The sequence below is a fragment of the Parasteatoda tepidariorum genome, chromosome 8, assembly GCF_982258835.1.
Source record: "Parasteatoda tepidariorum strain Cologne lab strain chromosome 8, Ptep-v5.0, whole genome shotgun sequence".
In the NCBI taxonomy this organism is placed as follows: domain Eukaryota; kingdom Metazoa; phylum Arthropoda; class Arachnida; order Araneae; family Theridiidae; genus Parasteatoda; species Parasteatoda tepidariorum.
Window position 1 is genome coordinate 69,655,856 of NC_141762.1, and position 16,034 is coordinate 69,671,889.

At 28.3% G+C, this 16,034-nt stretch overlaps 1 protein-coding gene across 1 annotated transcript in view; it reads right to left on the reverse strand.

Annotated features, from left to right (window-relative positions):
• The window catches only part of LOC147806270 (uncharacterized), a 91,493-nt gene that overhangs the window by 30,189 nt on the left and 45,270 nt on the right, over nt 1-16,034 (reverse strand). The window contains exon 6 of the mRNA XM_087169079.1: nt 177-342. Coding sequence (XP_087025205.1) covers nt 177-342 — 166 coding nt within the window. The remainder of the gene's footprint in view (nt 1-176; nt 343-16,034) is intronic.

Consider the following 16,034-nt stretch of genomic DNA (forward strand, 5'->3'; position numbering starts at 1 on the left):
GCTTGTAAAAAAGATACTATTTCTACTTCTAACATCTATGTTTATTTCAGTTTTATATTATTCTTTTATTTTTTTTAAAATTTATTTTTCTACTGAATTCTCTATTGTTGTTATGATATTTGTGTGGCCAGAAACCAGAAAACGATTGTTATTGCAAGATGTGTTATTGTTCTTACCTGTATGCAGAAAGAGATGATTTCTTAAATTAGTCTGTTTACTGAATCCTCTATTGCAAATGTGGCATTTGTAAGGCCAAGAACCATTGTGGACATACATGTGGCTTTTTAAATCTCCTGGAGTAGGAAATGACTTCGAACACAAGTTGCATTTATGAGGTTTTTCCTAAAAGAGAAAAAGAAAATGGATAAATAAAAGTATCATTCATTAATACAGACATTATAATTTATCCGTTACTTGTAAAACATAATATTTGTAAATTTGCTTTAAAAAAAGAAGAAAACGCTATTTTTTTGTGTTTTAAAAAAAAAGCGTCTTAAGAGGCTAATTGCTAAAAGTCATAACTTTAGATTATTTAAAAAAAAGATAAGCAAATGATGAATTATATTTGCGAAAATATTTCAGTAATGAATTGATTAACAATACGTAATATGATAATAAGTGATTAGTTCCCATGAATGCCTTCAAACAGTTTGAAAGAATTTATTTAATGGATTTTAAATTGGTTAGTGTTTCTAATATAAAGGTTTATAACAGCAAAATATGATATGATCATTTTTTATTTTATTTTATAAAAGGCGTTAAATAGCCGACTCAATTCTGAGTTTACAACTATTAATTTTTAACTAAATAGTTTTACAATATTGAACCATCCAAGAGACAAGGAAAAGGCCGGGATAGCCATATCAATGCCAGACAAAAGTCATAATTTAAACAAAACGCATTTAAGCATAATAAATATGTTTATTGCTGTTGATAATGTTGAGGAATCAGTTTCAGTATTTGATATTGATGATCATATCAAAACCGTTTGCATCTGCATTTGTAGTTGTTTTTCTCTCTATTATTGCCTCAAGCATTAAAAAAAAAGTTTCTACTTTTCTGAAATCCATCCTAACTCATCAAGATAAAATTTTAAGACTGCCTAATATATAGTTTGGTAACCTAATAGATATTTGCACCAACCTAGATATATACACCACTGTAAACCTAACAGGAACTCAACCTATAGACTCAACCTAATATGTCTTTTTAATTGAATTTCCCCTTTCTTATAAAATAACGCTCTAATTAATTCCAAGAAAGTCTTTTCATGTTGGTTACTCATAAAACTATAACTTCAATTACCTTTCAGAAGAACAGCAACATTAAATTTCTCATAGTTAGAAAGGTGCAATGTGGGTGAAACACCGCATATCCAATTACCGAACGTAACAGTTAATTCATTGTTATCTAGATCTGGATGAAACAAAGCGCACTTTTTACCATAAAGCGTCTGGAGATGATGGTGAAGACGCGTTACCTCCGCACCCAATACCTCTGGGCAAAAATCTTTCACAGTTATTGTACAAAAATATCACGTGCTTGGTAGTTCTATTTTATAAGCACCACACCTCAAATTAAGAGGCAGTAATACGCTCATATTTGGATTACGAGGATCTTTCTTCCTTAAACATTGCCCTGTCTTCTGCAAAGATCCTCGCCGACTTCGGTAATGTTCCAACGAGGCTTGACGGTTCCACACACCCAGATAATTTTTTAAATTTTTTTTATGCCGCTTTCTTCAGTTTCTTTTTTAGATTATTAAGATTTGCTAAATGATGGTATTTTGTTTAGAACGTTGTACTAAATACATTTCTGTTTTATTTTTATTTTTATGAAAGGGAGTTTCTGGTATAGTTAAACCGCTATTCAGCAACTTTAAAATAAATTGTCTGCGTGTTTTGAATGTTGTATGGCGCTTGAAATAAGGACACTTTCGTTTTGATGTGGATCAGTTTTATCATATAAATTATAATTTGCTTAGGGGTTGGGAGGTCGTGATGAATGAATGCACAGCGGGTTAAAATAATCTAAAACACATTTAATTTATTTAAATTAGATGCAGATGCATCTGACACAATTTTTAGTCCATGTAAATGTCATGGCAGCACCAATATCCAAAATTAAATTAACCAAAATTAAATTACTGAAGTACAATGACATCAAATTTCTTCTAACTTTTTCAAAAAAAAGTATCTTTGATATTGAATTATATTTTGCTGAAACTAGCAAAGTGAAAGTATATGATACAACTATTCCTGTTTCTTTCCATCGATAATATTTTAAAACAATTTTTATTAATTACTGGATTTCTCAAAATGTTACATAAATAAACCTACTCTAATTTTAATTAATTCTTAAGAAACGCTAAATTAGAAAGGAGTGGTCAATTAAAACTCATAAAAGATCATATCAGTTGAGTCATTTTCTATATTATCACAAACCCGAAAAAAATATAGTCCTATCTATCCATTCCTAATTGAAAAAATATGCATAACAGAAAAGCGGTTAATATTATTAACTTACCTTTAATAATCTCTAATGAAAAAACAGTAATTTCATAATAAAAATAAATGCTCGTGGTTTTTTACTAATTAACTTCGAAGTTCGTAACTATTCTAAGGAAATGAATGTTGTCTTACTAATTTATGAATAATTCATGAAAAATTATACATAATAGTTTGTGGTGAGGGCTATTAACTAATCACTCATAACATTGTAACTTATTTACAAAAAATCCCAGTTATAGTTAATAATGCATGCTCGGAGTTAATTCGTTTTTGAAACCTGTTTGGGACTTGGCCGTTACCCGCATTTTACTATTTTAAAGAAAACATTTGAGTTCAGGGCAAGGTTTCAATATAGCACATGCTTTATTATAATTCCCAAATCATTGCAAAATAAATTCAGGGACATTTTTTTAATACATGACTTTATGGTAATTTTATTGGTCAGAATAGATTAATAAAGATTAATGATTAGATTAAATTTGAGTAGATTAATGGTTAGATTAGATTGATTCTAATGGTTTAATTCGAGTGATTCGGTGATTTTATGGCAATTTTCGCTGCAAAAATTACGGTATATCAGATATTATGCTCCGTAACATGTTCCGGTAGAAATGGATTTTACGGTGAAAATTACCAGCCCCCTGAGTGCCAATACTTTTTATAGTAGTTTGATCCGGAGTTCTTTTAGGATGCACTAATGAATCGTATTAATTAGAATGACAACAAATAATGTATTTTTATATTAAAAAAAATAAATTTTTAACAAGAATATTTTAATAAATAAATATTATCTTTTTGTTACTTAAAAACAAAGTAAAACTTCATGAAAATAACACAGATAATGTCACATAATCAGATGGACGATCCCTGCGGTTTTATAATACAACCCTGCTTCATTATAGTATCAGAACTATCTTCTCTTAAGTCTTCTTGAAATGATCCATCTATTTATGTTTCATAATTCATTCTCTATCCTTGGTGTGTGAATTTTATTAATTTAACAAAAATGTTTTCCTTTGAATTATTTCAAAATTAATATAATTCCAAACCACCGAAACAACATTAATCCATCGCATTTATGTAAATAATTTTCAATAAAATATCTTTTTAATTTAGCTCTCAAGATCTAAGATTAATCAGTTCAATTTCAATAACAAATGAAGATATCTATGAAAAATAACCATCAATATCGTTTGAACTTAGTGCAATATTGAGTATTTTTCTCAGTAAGTCAGGAAACACGATTTTTTCAGTTTTATAATAACAAATCTACTTCATTTTTTTACCAAATCTATATTCTCTTTAGTCTTTTTGAAGCAATCCTTCTATTCATGTTTTATTGCTTATGCTCTTTTCACATTGTTCTATTTTTATTCAAGACAAAAACATAACCTTTTTCCTGAATGATCTCCCAATTAATATAATTTCAAAACACTGAATCTATCGCATTTGCATAAACAATTTTCAATAAAAAAAACTTCGCATTTTAGACTCAAGATCTAAGATTAATCTGTTCAATTTCAATAACAAGTGAAGATATAAAAACACAACCATCAATATAACGAAAAATATTGATGGATTCCTTAGTAATTTCAGAAACACGATCCTTTCGGTTTTGTAATTACAATTCTGCTTTATTATTGTATTAAAACTATCTTCTCTTTAATTACACATTATTTTAATTTCATTCAAGACAAAAACATATCCCTTATTTTCCCTTGAATGATCTCACAATTAATATAATTTCAAACCACCAAAATAACACTGATCATTTACATAAACAATTTTCAATAAAATATATTTGTATTTTCGGACTCAAGATCTGCGATTAATCTGTTCAATTTCAATAACAAGTGAAGATATATAAACACAACCATCAATATAACTAAAAATATTGATGGATTCCTTATTAATTTAGGAAACACGATCCTTTCTGTTTTATAATGTTAATTCTGCATCATTATTGTATTAAAACTATCTTCTCTTTAGTCTTCTTGAAACTATCCATCTATTCATTCTTCATTGTTTTTTATCTTTACACATTATTTTAATTTCATTCAAGACAAAAACACATCCTGTATTTTCCCCTGGATGATCTCACAATTAATATAATTTCAAACCACCAAAATAACACTAATCATTTACATAAACAATTTTCAATAAAATATCTTTGTATTTTTGGACTCAAGATCTAAGATTAATCTGTTCAATTTCAATAACAAGTGAAGATATAAAAACAAAACCATCAATATCGCCTGAAAAATTGAAAGGTTCGTTAGTAAATCAGGAAGATTAAAAAAAAATGAAAAGGGAGGAACCCAATCCTCACGAAATCTTCGCCAAGTACCTTCCAGAAGATATTTCTCCAGCCTCCTATATCTCATTAAAGATATTTCAAGGAGCAGTATGGCAGGGAGCTGAAATTAATGAGCAATCCAGGCGGCGGAATGCCTTAGCCTTAAGAAACATCGTGATATTGCACCTGTGTTTCCTCCACTGCAATAAAGGGTAGTCGCAGTCATTAAATATAAGAGATATCTATAACACACGTTTTTTTAGAGGGTAGATCACGTCGGTAGTTGGAGACCTGTACCCTGGGAAACGTGAAGAGCTACTTTGTAGACTTTGACAAGCTAATTATTATTACAACTTCTTCGGATCTAAAAGAATCCATGACGCAAACATAACTTTTGATTAATCTGAGTCCTCTGATGACATTAGTTTTTGAACTGGAGCTGAAATCTGCAAGTCGTGATATCAAAGTACAGATATCTGCATGTGAAATCGGAAAAAAAGAGCTACTGAATTACCGGCACGATGGAATTTGTTTATCTTTTTGAATGGTTTTGTGTAATTTTTAGTGGTCTCAAAGCAAGTGTTATCGTGGGGTAATAATTTTGAATGGTTGTTGTCAGTGAATTCGAGTACTGTAATTAGACTGGAAACATGACGATATTTTTGTTCCTATCAGAAGTTGAAAGATGCTAAATGAAATCAAAATGCGGAAGTAGAAAATTTTTTTCTCTGAAAAAGCAGTTTTTATTTGATTTATCGCCAATAAACATGTATCTTAAGGTCACTGGCATATCAGATCTAATAACATGTAAAATTTTTCACATATTCTTTTTTTGCTAGGAACTTTTCTTCGCGTACTTCCTTTGTATAATTAACAGTTTTTGCCAACTACATTTTAAATTTGAAGTATAATATTCTTATCCTGTGCCTCAAAAGTAAATTACTTATTTTTTATTAAAATTTCAGAGATGAATTTGCACACATATTTAAAAAAGCGTATTTCATGAAAAAAATGAATGGGATTTATTGTGTCATAACATATAATTATATACAACATATAACATATAACGTCTAAAACTTAACAAATTTTGAGGGGCAATCAAAAGATTAATAGTATATTTCTATACAAAAACCACGAATTCCTAAATATTTTTACAAAGAACTTCTCTGTCTTACGTATTTTCGTTTTCATTTCAAATTATATATGAACTGTTGATTATTACCGAAAAATCGCAATTATTTTATACTAGTTTTAGTCTTTTACTTGGAATATACTGTAATTAAATTGTAGTGATTTCACAAAATGTAACACTAGTTAATAATTCACATTTTATAAATAAAGTTGCACATTTTTTTCCTATATACAGACATTAAATATTATTTCTGACGAAAGTTAGAGATTTGTTGGAGATAAAAAATAAAATATGGAGAAAAATAAATTATCTAATTTTTTTACCACAGCATGAGTTAAAAGAACTTAAAGAAAATATTTAATTAATTTTATTTTTCAAAATAAATTTATAAGTTTAATTTATTGTTATGGGATCAAGATTTGTTCACGCATGTTTAAAAATTGCGATGTATTCAATTAATATAATAAACGAAGTTACTCGTTAACCGTTTTGCAAATTATATCAATATAGCTTATTTGCTTAAAACTATTTTTTAGATAATAAAAGAATAATAACGAAATCATTCAATTGAACAAAATAAAAATATTTTTAAGCTCCCGCATAATGAAAAATAATAAGGTTTAGATTATTGTAAAAAATATTACATTTAAATTATATTTTCTTTGACTATACTTTAAAATTGAGAGAAAAAAAATATGATAAAAGCTACAAGAATATGCTAAAATTTAAAATTTACAGTATTTCTATGAAGCTATAAAAACACCAAAAAACTCGAGCTTCAAAAATTTTTACTGAAGCGCTTTTCTAATGATTTTGGTTAATTAGCAATAAAAATGGTTTATCTGAGAAAAATTCGTTAGATGTGGTAAAATTTGGTAATTTTATCATGATACCTTAAAGTATGGCATAAAAACCATTTATTCGACTAAATTTATTTTGCAGTTTTGTATTTTTTACTAACTGCTTGGTAATAAGGATAATAATTTTGAAAACTATTATTTCTGTTGAACTGTTATCACATCAACAGAAAAATTACAAAATGAATGGTTTAAATACCACATTATGAATGGTTTAAATACCACATTATTAATTATTTTGATTTTATTAACCAGAGTTATGGTTTTTTTTCTTCAGAAATGTCATAACCAAACTGTACTGTAATTTTAAGAAAAATCTTTTCTCTTTTCTCAGAATTTCACATATTTCACACCAGAATTTCCGGTAAACCATTACTATAGGAAGTGGAAAAATTTCCAAATCAATAGTTTAACTACTTTTTATTATCTTTTATTTAAACTATTATTTCTCTTCTTTTTTTTTTTAACTTCAGAAATGTCAGTACCATACAGTACGGTAATTTTACTAAAACTTTTTTCTCCGTAAAAGGACACAATTTTCTTATACCTATTACCATAATATTAATCACACTATAATTTTTTTATCAATTAAATTATCTATGATACTCACATTCTTTAACTAAAATGTGCTTTTCAGTTTTACATTCTTATTCTAAATGTGTGGTAATAAGAATTGTAATTCTGAAATCCAGAATATCTGGTAAACCTTAACCATATGACCGGAAAAATTACCGAATGAAAATTACCGAAATATCGTATATTTTAGTTTTATTAATCAGAGATATTTTTTTTCTTCCTGAAATGTCCTTACCATACGATATGGTAGTTTTACTAGAACTTTTTTCTTCGTGAAATGACGCAATTTCTTAATAACTATTCTCATAACATTCATCACACTATAATTTTATTTTCAAGTTAAATCATCTAAAACGCACACCTGCATCAACAAATCTAAAACAAAACATTATGATTATTTAAGAACAACACCCGATCCGAGATCTATACAGTTCACCTCCCAAAACCACCCGCTACTGTTATGTATTGTTTTATGACAAAGTAAAGAAAAAATGACAAATTCCACGGCAGCAAACCACGCAAGCAATAATATTTTGATAATCAAAAAACAGCATAAATCAGAAGGCATGATATTTTACTCTCGCAATGCGTCGCATTAGCAACTCTGAAAAAATCTGTAAGGTCAAGAGCTGTTACCTGAAAGATCAGGTGTCAGCTGCTTGAGGGCGTTATGCTGATACTTCATCAGGTATACTGATATGATATCGAAGTGAAAATATTACTTTAGGATTAAATAAAACAGTTTAGAACTTGGAATGTTTTTCTAAGCTTTTGGTGGTTTATTTTGCGGTTTTTCTTATACTGTTAAAGCTTTTTGTTTCATACTGTTAAAGTATAAGAAACGTCAGTATTTAGATTTCTAGAAAACAATGATAAAGTATAAAAACAAAAAAAAATATTTAGCATTAATGTTTTCTATGAAAAAAATAAATAAATCTGGAATTAATTTTTTTATGGCTAATTGTGTAAAAAATTCACATAATGAGAGATGATGATAATAATTAACGATGATAATTACATAAAGTGAAATTAAACTTTTATTTTAACGGGAAAACTGAATTCAATGTTAGTAATTGTAGTATGCAAACAGAAATAAAATGTTGTTTCCACTTTAAATATTAGAGTATTTTAATACTGGCGTTGAACACCGACCCATTTTGAAATTCGCAACAAACAATGTTCTACTCCATAGCCTTGTCGTTTTAAACTAAACACAGAAGACAAGAGAACTCCTGGAGCAAGTATTGGAACAATCTAGCCCTCGTAAAGGACTTTTTAGCGGAACTAACTCGCATTTGCGTTACATGGAGAGGAACACCACCAAACCTAACAGAGTTAGCCCGAGGATAAGGGGATTCTTACTCATGGTCTATCTGGCCCTATGGATATTTTTTATGTCAGCACTGTGATCAGTGCGAATACGCGTTTTTTTAAAAAAACTCGAATTGTTTTTTTTTCTCAAATAAAAAAAAAAACAGAAATGCTTGTTGGAAAAAGAAACTGTACTCTCAAATGTAAATTTTTAACCTAAAAAACAACTTTTTTTTATTAAAAAAAGTCACTAATTAATAACTTTTTTGTTACTAAAATAGCCTTATGACATTTATTTAAATAACACCAATACCTATTTTAAGTTACCAAATTACTATTCAAGTACATTTATTTTCTATAAACTAAACCTAATTTCTTGAAATTTGTTTTACGTTTTAAAAAAATAATTTTAAGAGATTATCCAGTAAATAGAGTAAGGCAGAAGTAGTGCAAAAATAAAATAAGACACAAAATAATACTGCTGCGTACACAAAATAATAAAATTAATTTTTTTATAAAATACATGAATGATGTTCAATAATACGGCATCGAATAACCTACGGCTCACGGATTGCTATTCTCTCCGTCATTTTAAAACATAAAAGAATATTGCTTTTAGACTTCATCCTTAATTAAGCAACTTTATTGAAATTTTCGCGGCAGGTGATGCTGCATAAAATATGACTGAAGCTACAGAAGACAACGTATGGGTCGTTAAACTTTTTTATTCATTACAATACACGTGGCTTCCAGATTTGCGTTGGTTTCAGACTTTCAACGGTTTACCATGCTTTCTAGTAATATTATTTCTATTAAACCACCTGCAATATCTCCAAAGAAGCCTCAGGCGAATCGAAGACTGAGGCAAGAAAGCAGCTGAAATCTCTTTTTTTACCGAAGCGGAAATTACAGTATACGTTCCCAACTTTTAACTACCACTTTTCTTCTCATACAGGTAAAGGTGCGTGTAAATACGTACCACGTATAACTGAGGGACGATCTGATGAAGCTGGGTATCCCTCAATACCGGTAGTTCTGTGGACATATTCACCTGCCACCGCTGCAATTGGTCATTTGGAACTTTCAATCGATTCCAGTTTTGGCCGACTTAACAATCGGTAAATTGGTCCAAAGGCAGATGGTCCAGGTTGCTCAATATACACGACCCCTCCTTTTTTCAAGCTGCAGACCTTATCTTGATGCTTATTATGAAGACAGTAGTTATATTTTATGTTATCCTATGTTATTTGTTTTTTTTATTATCCTGTTTTCTCTTAGCTGTCCTTGATTTCATTGTTTTGCATGCCATACATTGAAGGTAGTTAAGTGTTTTTACAGAAGTGTATTGTAACCGGAAGTTGTACATTATTGTATAACTGCATCAATTTCTCATTCTTGATTTATTTTACAAAGCTGTATGCTATTGTTTTTTTCTTTCAAATGGTAGTTTATACTTTTTCCTGCTGTTTTTCAGTGTTTAAATACTGGAAAATTCTGTTTTAATTTTTTATGGTAGAAATTGCTTTCCAGTTTAATATAATTTACAATTGATTGCAATAGCGGTAATTGAGACCGTGTTTTGGTACGTTTTAAAATTGAGAGCTAGAAGACAATTTACCTCTTTCAAAAACGTAATGCTTATAAAATATTTATTTTCATAAAGTTTTAGCTTTTTTTTTTGGTTTCATTTGACGAATCATAATTAAAACATATGATATGGTTAAACTTTTCCTTAGTTTTACTTATCTATAGCAATGCTTAAGTTAATGAAATTAGCTTTAAACGAAGTATATTATTTAAATTTAGTAAATGTCATTTATCAAATAATTGAGTCAGACAAAAAACTGATAACTGATAATGATTCTCTATTGATTTTGTCAAATGAACTAATTGACTTTTTATAATTTTAATTGCCTTATGTTACTTAAATAAGCAATTTTAATTTTTCAAAGTTTCCAAATGCGTAAAAAATTTAGCAAATAAAATAAAATTTTTAAAATCTATTAAAATCAAATATTTATTAAATATAAATATCTATTTGAACTATTGATCTATTACATTATTAAACAAGATTAAATTTAATTATCTATTAAGAATCATATAAAAAATATTTCAAAATTATTAGATAAAAATTTTATTATAAATTATTCTACGATAATTAAAATTTTCGGCATTTAAAACAGCAATCGAAATATTTCCTTTTCTATTAAACATCATGCAGGAATAATATTTTAACAGAAAGTGACTAATTTATTTTTCTCATGAGCTTTGTTTTAAATAATTAATCATGATTTTTTTTTTTCATTTTAGCTATTTCATCTTTTTTCTAAGTGCACACTAACTTTTTCTGTAGACCCTAAAACTTTTTATAGCTCCAAAAAGCATTTCAGTTTTTACCATAAGTTTAACCATTTAAATGAATATTACCTCATCGTGCCTAACAGTTTTTCAAATTATCCGCTCCATTCTTAATAGCCCTACAAGCAAAACTGTTTGCATATGAGAAAAGAAACATAAACACGCCTTCTTTTACGAACGGCGCTTTACTTCAACACTACCCATCGTCGGAAACGACTTTAATGTTGGTTTTGGCTGTAATTTATTTGCTACGCACCCGCGCATTATGGTAAAAGGGATCGGTTGTATTTTAAGAACGTCAGCACTTCTGAAACGGCCCTACCTTTATTCAAGCAAATTGGTGCGGGCCTCTGCTGCAGGAATTACAATGTGATTAAATAGAAAACGATATGGCCCTTCTCCTGGGAGTTGTTTTCTCAATGATGAGGGTACCGTTTAATGTAGTAGTTAATAAGTTTCCTAGACTTTGAGTATAAATGATTTTTGATGTACTATAAAATTGATGTTTTATTACCAGTAGACGGTGGATTAAGTTCCTGTGGTCGTAAAGTTTAAATCATGAACATGCATGAATTCATAATTTGAGTAAATAGCCTGAAGGATCCGTTTAACAATTAATGATTTATTTCCCACTACGTTTTGATGAGCTGGATGTGTTACCATGCTCGAGGAGTTGAGCATCAGGTTGGATAAGCTCACATTCCTCATAAACTCTGTGGTTTAATTAAGAATTTCAACCCCGTTTTCTTTATGTTTGAAGTTTTTAACTTTTGTTTTCGAATTAATGTAAAATTGATACTTTCGGTTGATTAAAATTTTAAATAACGCAACTTGGATGGTCTAGGAAATATGAGGTTGATTATTTAAAGTAAGTACCTCTGTAGCCTTCCTTAATTTTATTTTATAAAAATAACAAAACTAAATGCATTACTTTTGTAAAACGAATGAAGAAAAACTACTTTCTGAAGGGGAATAAGGTAGAGTTTGGTATAGAGAAGTTTCTATAAAGTCTTAAGAGAAGAAAAAATACTGTAAAGTCTCGAGACCTATTTTGTGGTTTTGGCTGGGGCTTATAGCCTTTGATACTGCTTGGAAGTTAAAGATTTTGATTAGGGATTCCATGACATGTGTACCATGTAGAGCAATAAACATAGTATTGGATAAAGAAGCAAATGAGTTTCTTTCTCATAGACTGAATTTATAAAATTGATCTAAAAACTAACATTTGTTATCGAAGAAAAATCGATCGTCTATTTGAATCCGAAATAGTTTGCTTTAATCCAAAATCGTTTGCGATATTTTAACCGTACCCTTAGGATATTTTAAGGGTATACCCTTTGATCCATCATGAACATTAGGGACAAAGGAAAGTTGGAATTCCTAAGACTTATTCTTGCTAAAAATATAGATAATAAAGAACAGTGGGCAAAAATAAGGTGCAACCAAATATGATGTGCAAATTGTAAATAAAACTTATTCCAAACTAATGCTTTGTCTACCACTAAGAACATTATATACGAAAACATAATATGGGATCTGAAAAAAAAAATTCGAATGCTGAAGACGTGAATCGAATTTGGGCTAGTACAATTTTTCCTCATAGAGTGACAATACTAAACTGAGTCAAAAACAGATGAATAGTTCTTAAAAATGAGTACTATTTTTAAAAAAATTTAAATGCTTTTTTTAAAAATACTTCGCATATTTTAAATTGTTTCTCTTCAGAGTCATGTGTTGGCCAAATTTTATTTTTTAATGCGTTATTAGGTGCTGTAAACTGGAAAATAATAGATTTTAGGAAAATTTTAGGATGTTGAATTTTTAATTTTTTAATCAAACTTATATGAATCCATGCTGACTTATTTAAATTTCCTATTTCCGGCGGAAGGATGAATGAAAATGGAAGTTTCAGTCAACAGTTTAGAATCGAAACATGTCTTCAGCCGGAAATGTTTGCGTAACTTGTGTGCCATTAAGAAGACTATTGGGGCCCATACAGTGATATGTTACGTGACTCGTTGTCCTAATTGCAAAGATTTCAGAACATGGAGACTTTACACGCTATCAAAGCGCACATCTTTGAGTTTATACTTCAAAAAAAGTAAAAGCAATGTTTCAGAATTATTAAATCTTGTGAATGAAACCGAACCAAAATTCTTGAATAAATTTTAAGATAAGAATTAGTAAAGTATCCTTGCATATAGTGCAAGACATTTCTCATTCATGGTTTATACTTAACTATTATATTAACTTATTAACTATTTCTAATTTAATTATGAAGCTATGATATTGCTGGTCATTCTGTAGAGTATGTAAGTTGAGAGATTTGCTTTCTTATTTTGTTAAAAACTTTTTAAAATAAGTTTCGATTTAAAAGATTCGAGAATACTTTGCCACCTTCTAGTTAAACAAAGAAAAAGTTACATCACTTGAATTTTGGTAATTTTAAATTTTCAAAATTATGATTGTTTCATTCATTAAGTTTATATAACATAAAAAAAAGTTTATATAGCAGTAGAACATTTTTATTGCTTGTCAATATAATAACCTTAAATGAGATTTTATAGTTCCTGGTTTACTTATTTACAGATTTTATTTTTAGCAAGGTTTTTAATTATTGTTAACGCATTATCTCTAAATGTTGCTCTGAAATCGAATGATTTAACTTTAAAACCTTTAATTAATATTTCGATTTAGTCAAATAAGTAATCATACACTTTTTTATTGTTTTTAAGTAAAACAATATCAATTTGAAATATTCTTCCAACTAAAGCTTTTTCAAGAAAAAACCGTAAATATCTGAAGAAGATGGCCATTGACTGATGAAGAAATGTATAATTACTTTCTATCAAGTGTTTAAAATAAACTATGCTTCATACATTTGTTGCTTTAAATACTATTCATATTTGCAAAGAATGATTCAAATTAAAAAATGATAATTCAATTTGCAAAGAATGATTCAAATTAATAAATGATAATTCAATTTGCAAATAATGTTTATTTAATATTTCGATTTAGTCAAATAAGTAATCACACACTTTATTTTTGTTTTAAATAAAACAATATCGATTTGAAACATTCTTCAAACTAAAGCTTATTCGAAGGAAAAAAAAAAGGTAAATATCTGAAGTAAACGTGCTGAGGAAGAAATACGTAATTACTTTCTACTAAGTAAAAAAATATGCGTCATATCTAAAATAAACTATACTTCATATTTAAAATAAACTGTTTCATACATTTGTGGTTTTAAATACTATTCATATTTGAAAATAATGATTCAAATTAAAAAATGATAATTTAATTTGCAAATAATATTTATTTAATACTTCGATTTAGTCAAACAACCAATCACAAGCGTTTTTTTTTGTTTTAAATAAAACAATGTCGATTTGAAATATTATTCAAACTAAAGCTTATTCAAAGGGGAAAAAAGGTAAATATTTGAAGTAAACGAGCTGAAGAAGAAATACGTAATTACTTTCTACTAAATAAAAAAATATGCTTCATATTTAAAATGAACTATGCTTCAGACATTTCTTGCATTAAATGCAATTAATATTTTTAAATACAAATGAATTATATGTGATGTAAATGGGTTTTTGAGTCAACGTTCCAAGGGCTATGCAAATGAGCGAAGATAATTTGGTAGCACAAAGCTCAGTTGCATCAAAAACAAATTTAAAAGCTACCAAACCCTTTTCTTCAGAAGTTTGCCGTGGTTGCAAGTCTTAAATCATTAAATGCCGGAAATAGGAGGTGGTTGCGAGTAGGAAAAAAAAGGAAAAGAGGAGCAGAAGTTATTGAAATCAGGTACTAATTGCAGCTTAATGAGGTCATGGAAGGGTCACAGGGTACAGATCGCAACTTGAGGTTGCAACATTTAACTCATTTTTGCGCGATAGGTGAGATTTATCGTAAGAAAAACTAAACCAGAGACGGTGAAAGAAAAATCTTCTTTCTTTCGATATTTAATGGTATCTGCAAACGATGCAGACATCTTTTCAGAATGAACTTCGAAAAAATTATTTTGATATGAACTATAATCAGAATTTCAGCTTAGTCGTCAATGCATAGTGTGATTTTAACAGGCTTAAAAAATTTGTTAAGCTCATACTATGCTTTCTATTATATATTTAAAAATAAAATTATAAAAATATCGGATAAAAATTCGATTTGATTAGTTGTAATATCTTATTAAAAATAAGGTAGAAAACTGATTAAATATCAAGGCTGTTTTTACTGATGTATGCTGTAAACCTTATGTTACTGATGTATGCTGTGAACATTATGTAAGTTAATGATACTTTAAATTAAATATACAAAAAATGAAGCAATTACTGGTTTTTCTAAAATATGATACAGAATAACTGCGTTCATATTACATTAAAACAGTAATAATTCGGTTATTTATTATTTTTTCCCTTTAAGTTAAAGAAAACAGCATAATTTTGATTAATGATTTTTCGTTAATGATGCTTGCTTTCTTTTTTCGATAATTACGATACATATTTGCGTGGGAATCGCATATAGTATAAATAATTTAATATTCGTTCCAAGATCATTCGAAAGCATACAGATTAAAATAGATAGAAAGTTTACGGAAATTAATGGCGGAATATATTAAATATACATTGTTAGACAACTTTTCTAGAATCCGTTTTCAGACAACTTGGGGTCAAAGCAAATATTTACTTATCTTAGATTCTCAGCTTTTTAAAAATTTCCAAAGTTCATTGGCGTTAGTTTTAGATAATAAACTTTTCTAACATCACTCTAATGCAGAAAACTTGTCAACTTTTCTAATAGATAGGAGCGATTCGAAAAAAGTCTAAAATAAATCTCAATTTCATGTAGATTTAGATTTTAAATGTTTTCAAAATAAAAAATGTACTTCAATTTTTAAATATTCTCATAATATTATTAGATTATGTTTATAAATGTTTTTTCAGAAATTTGTATTTCAAATGCTTTATTTTGTTTTATTTAATGTACGG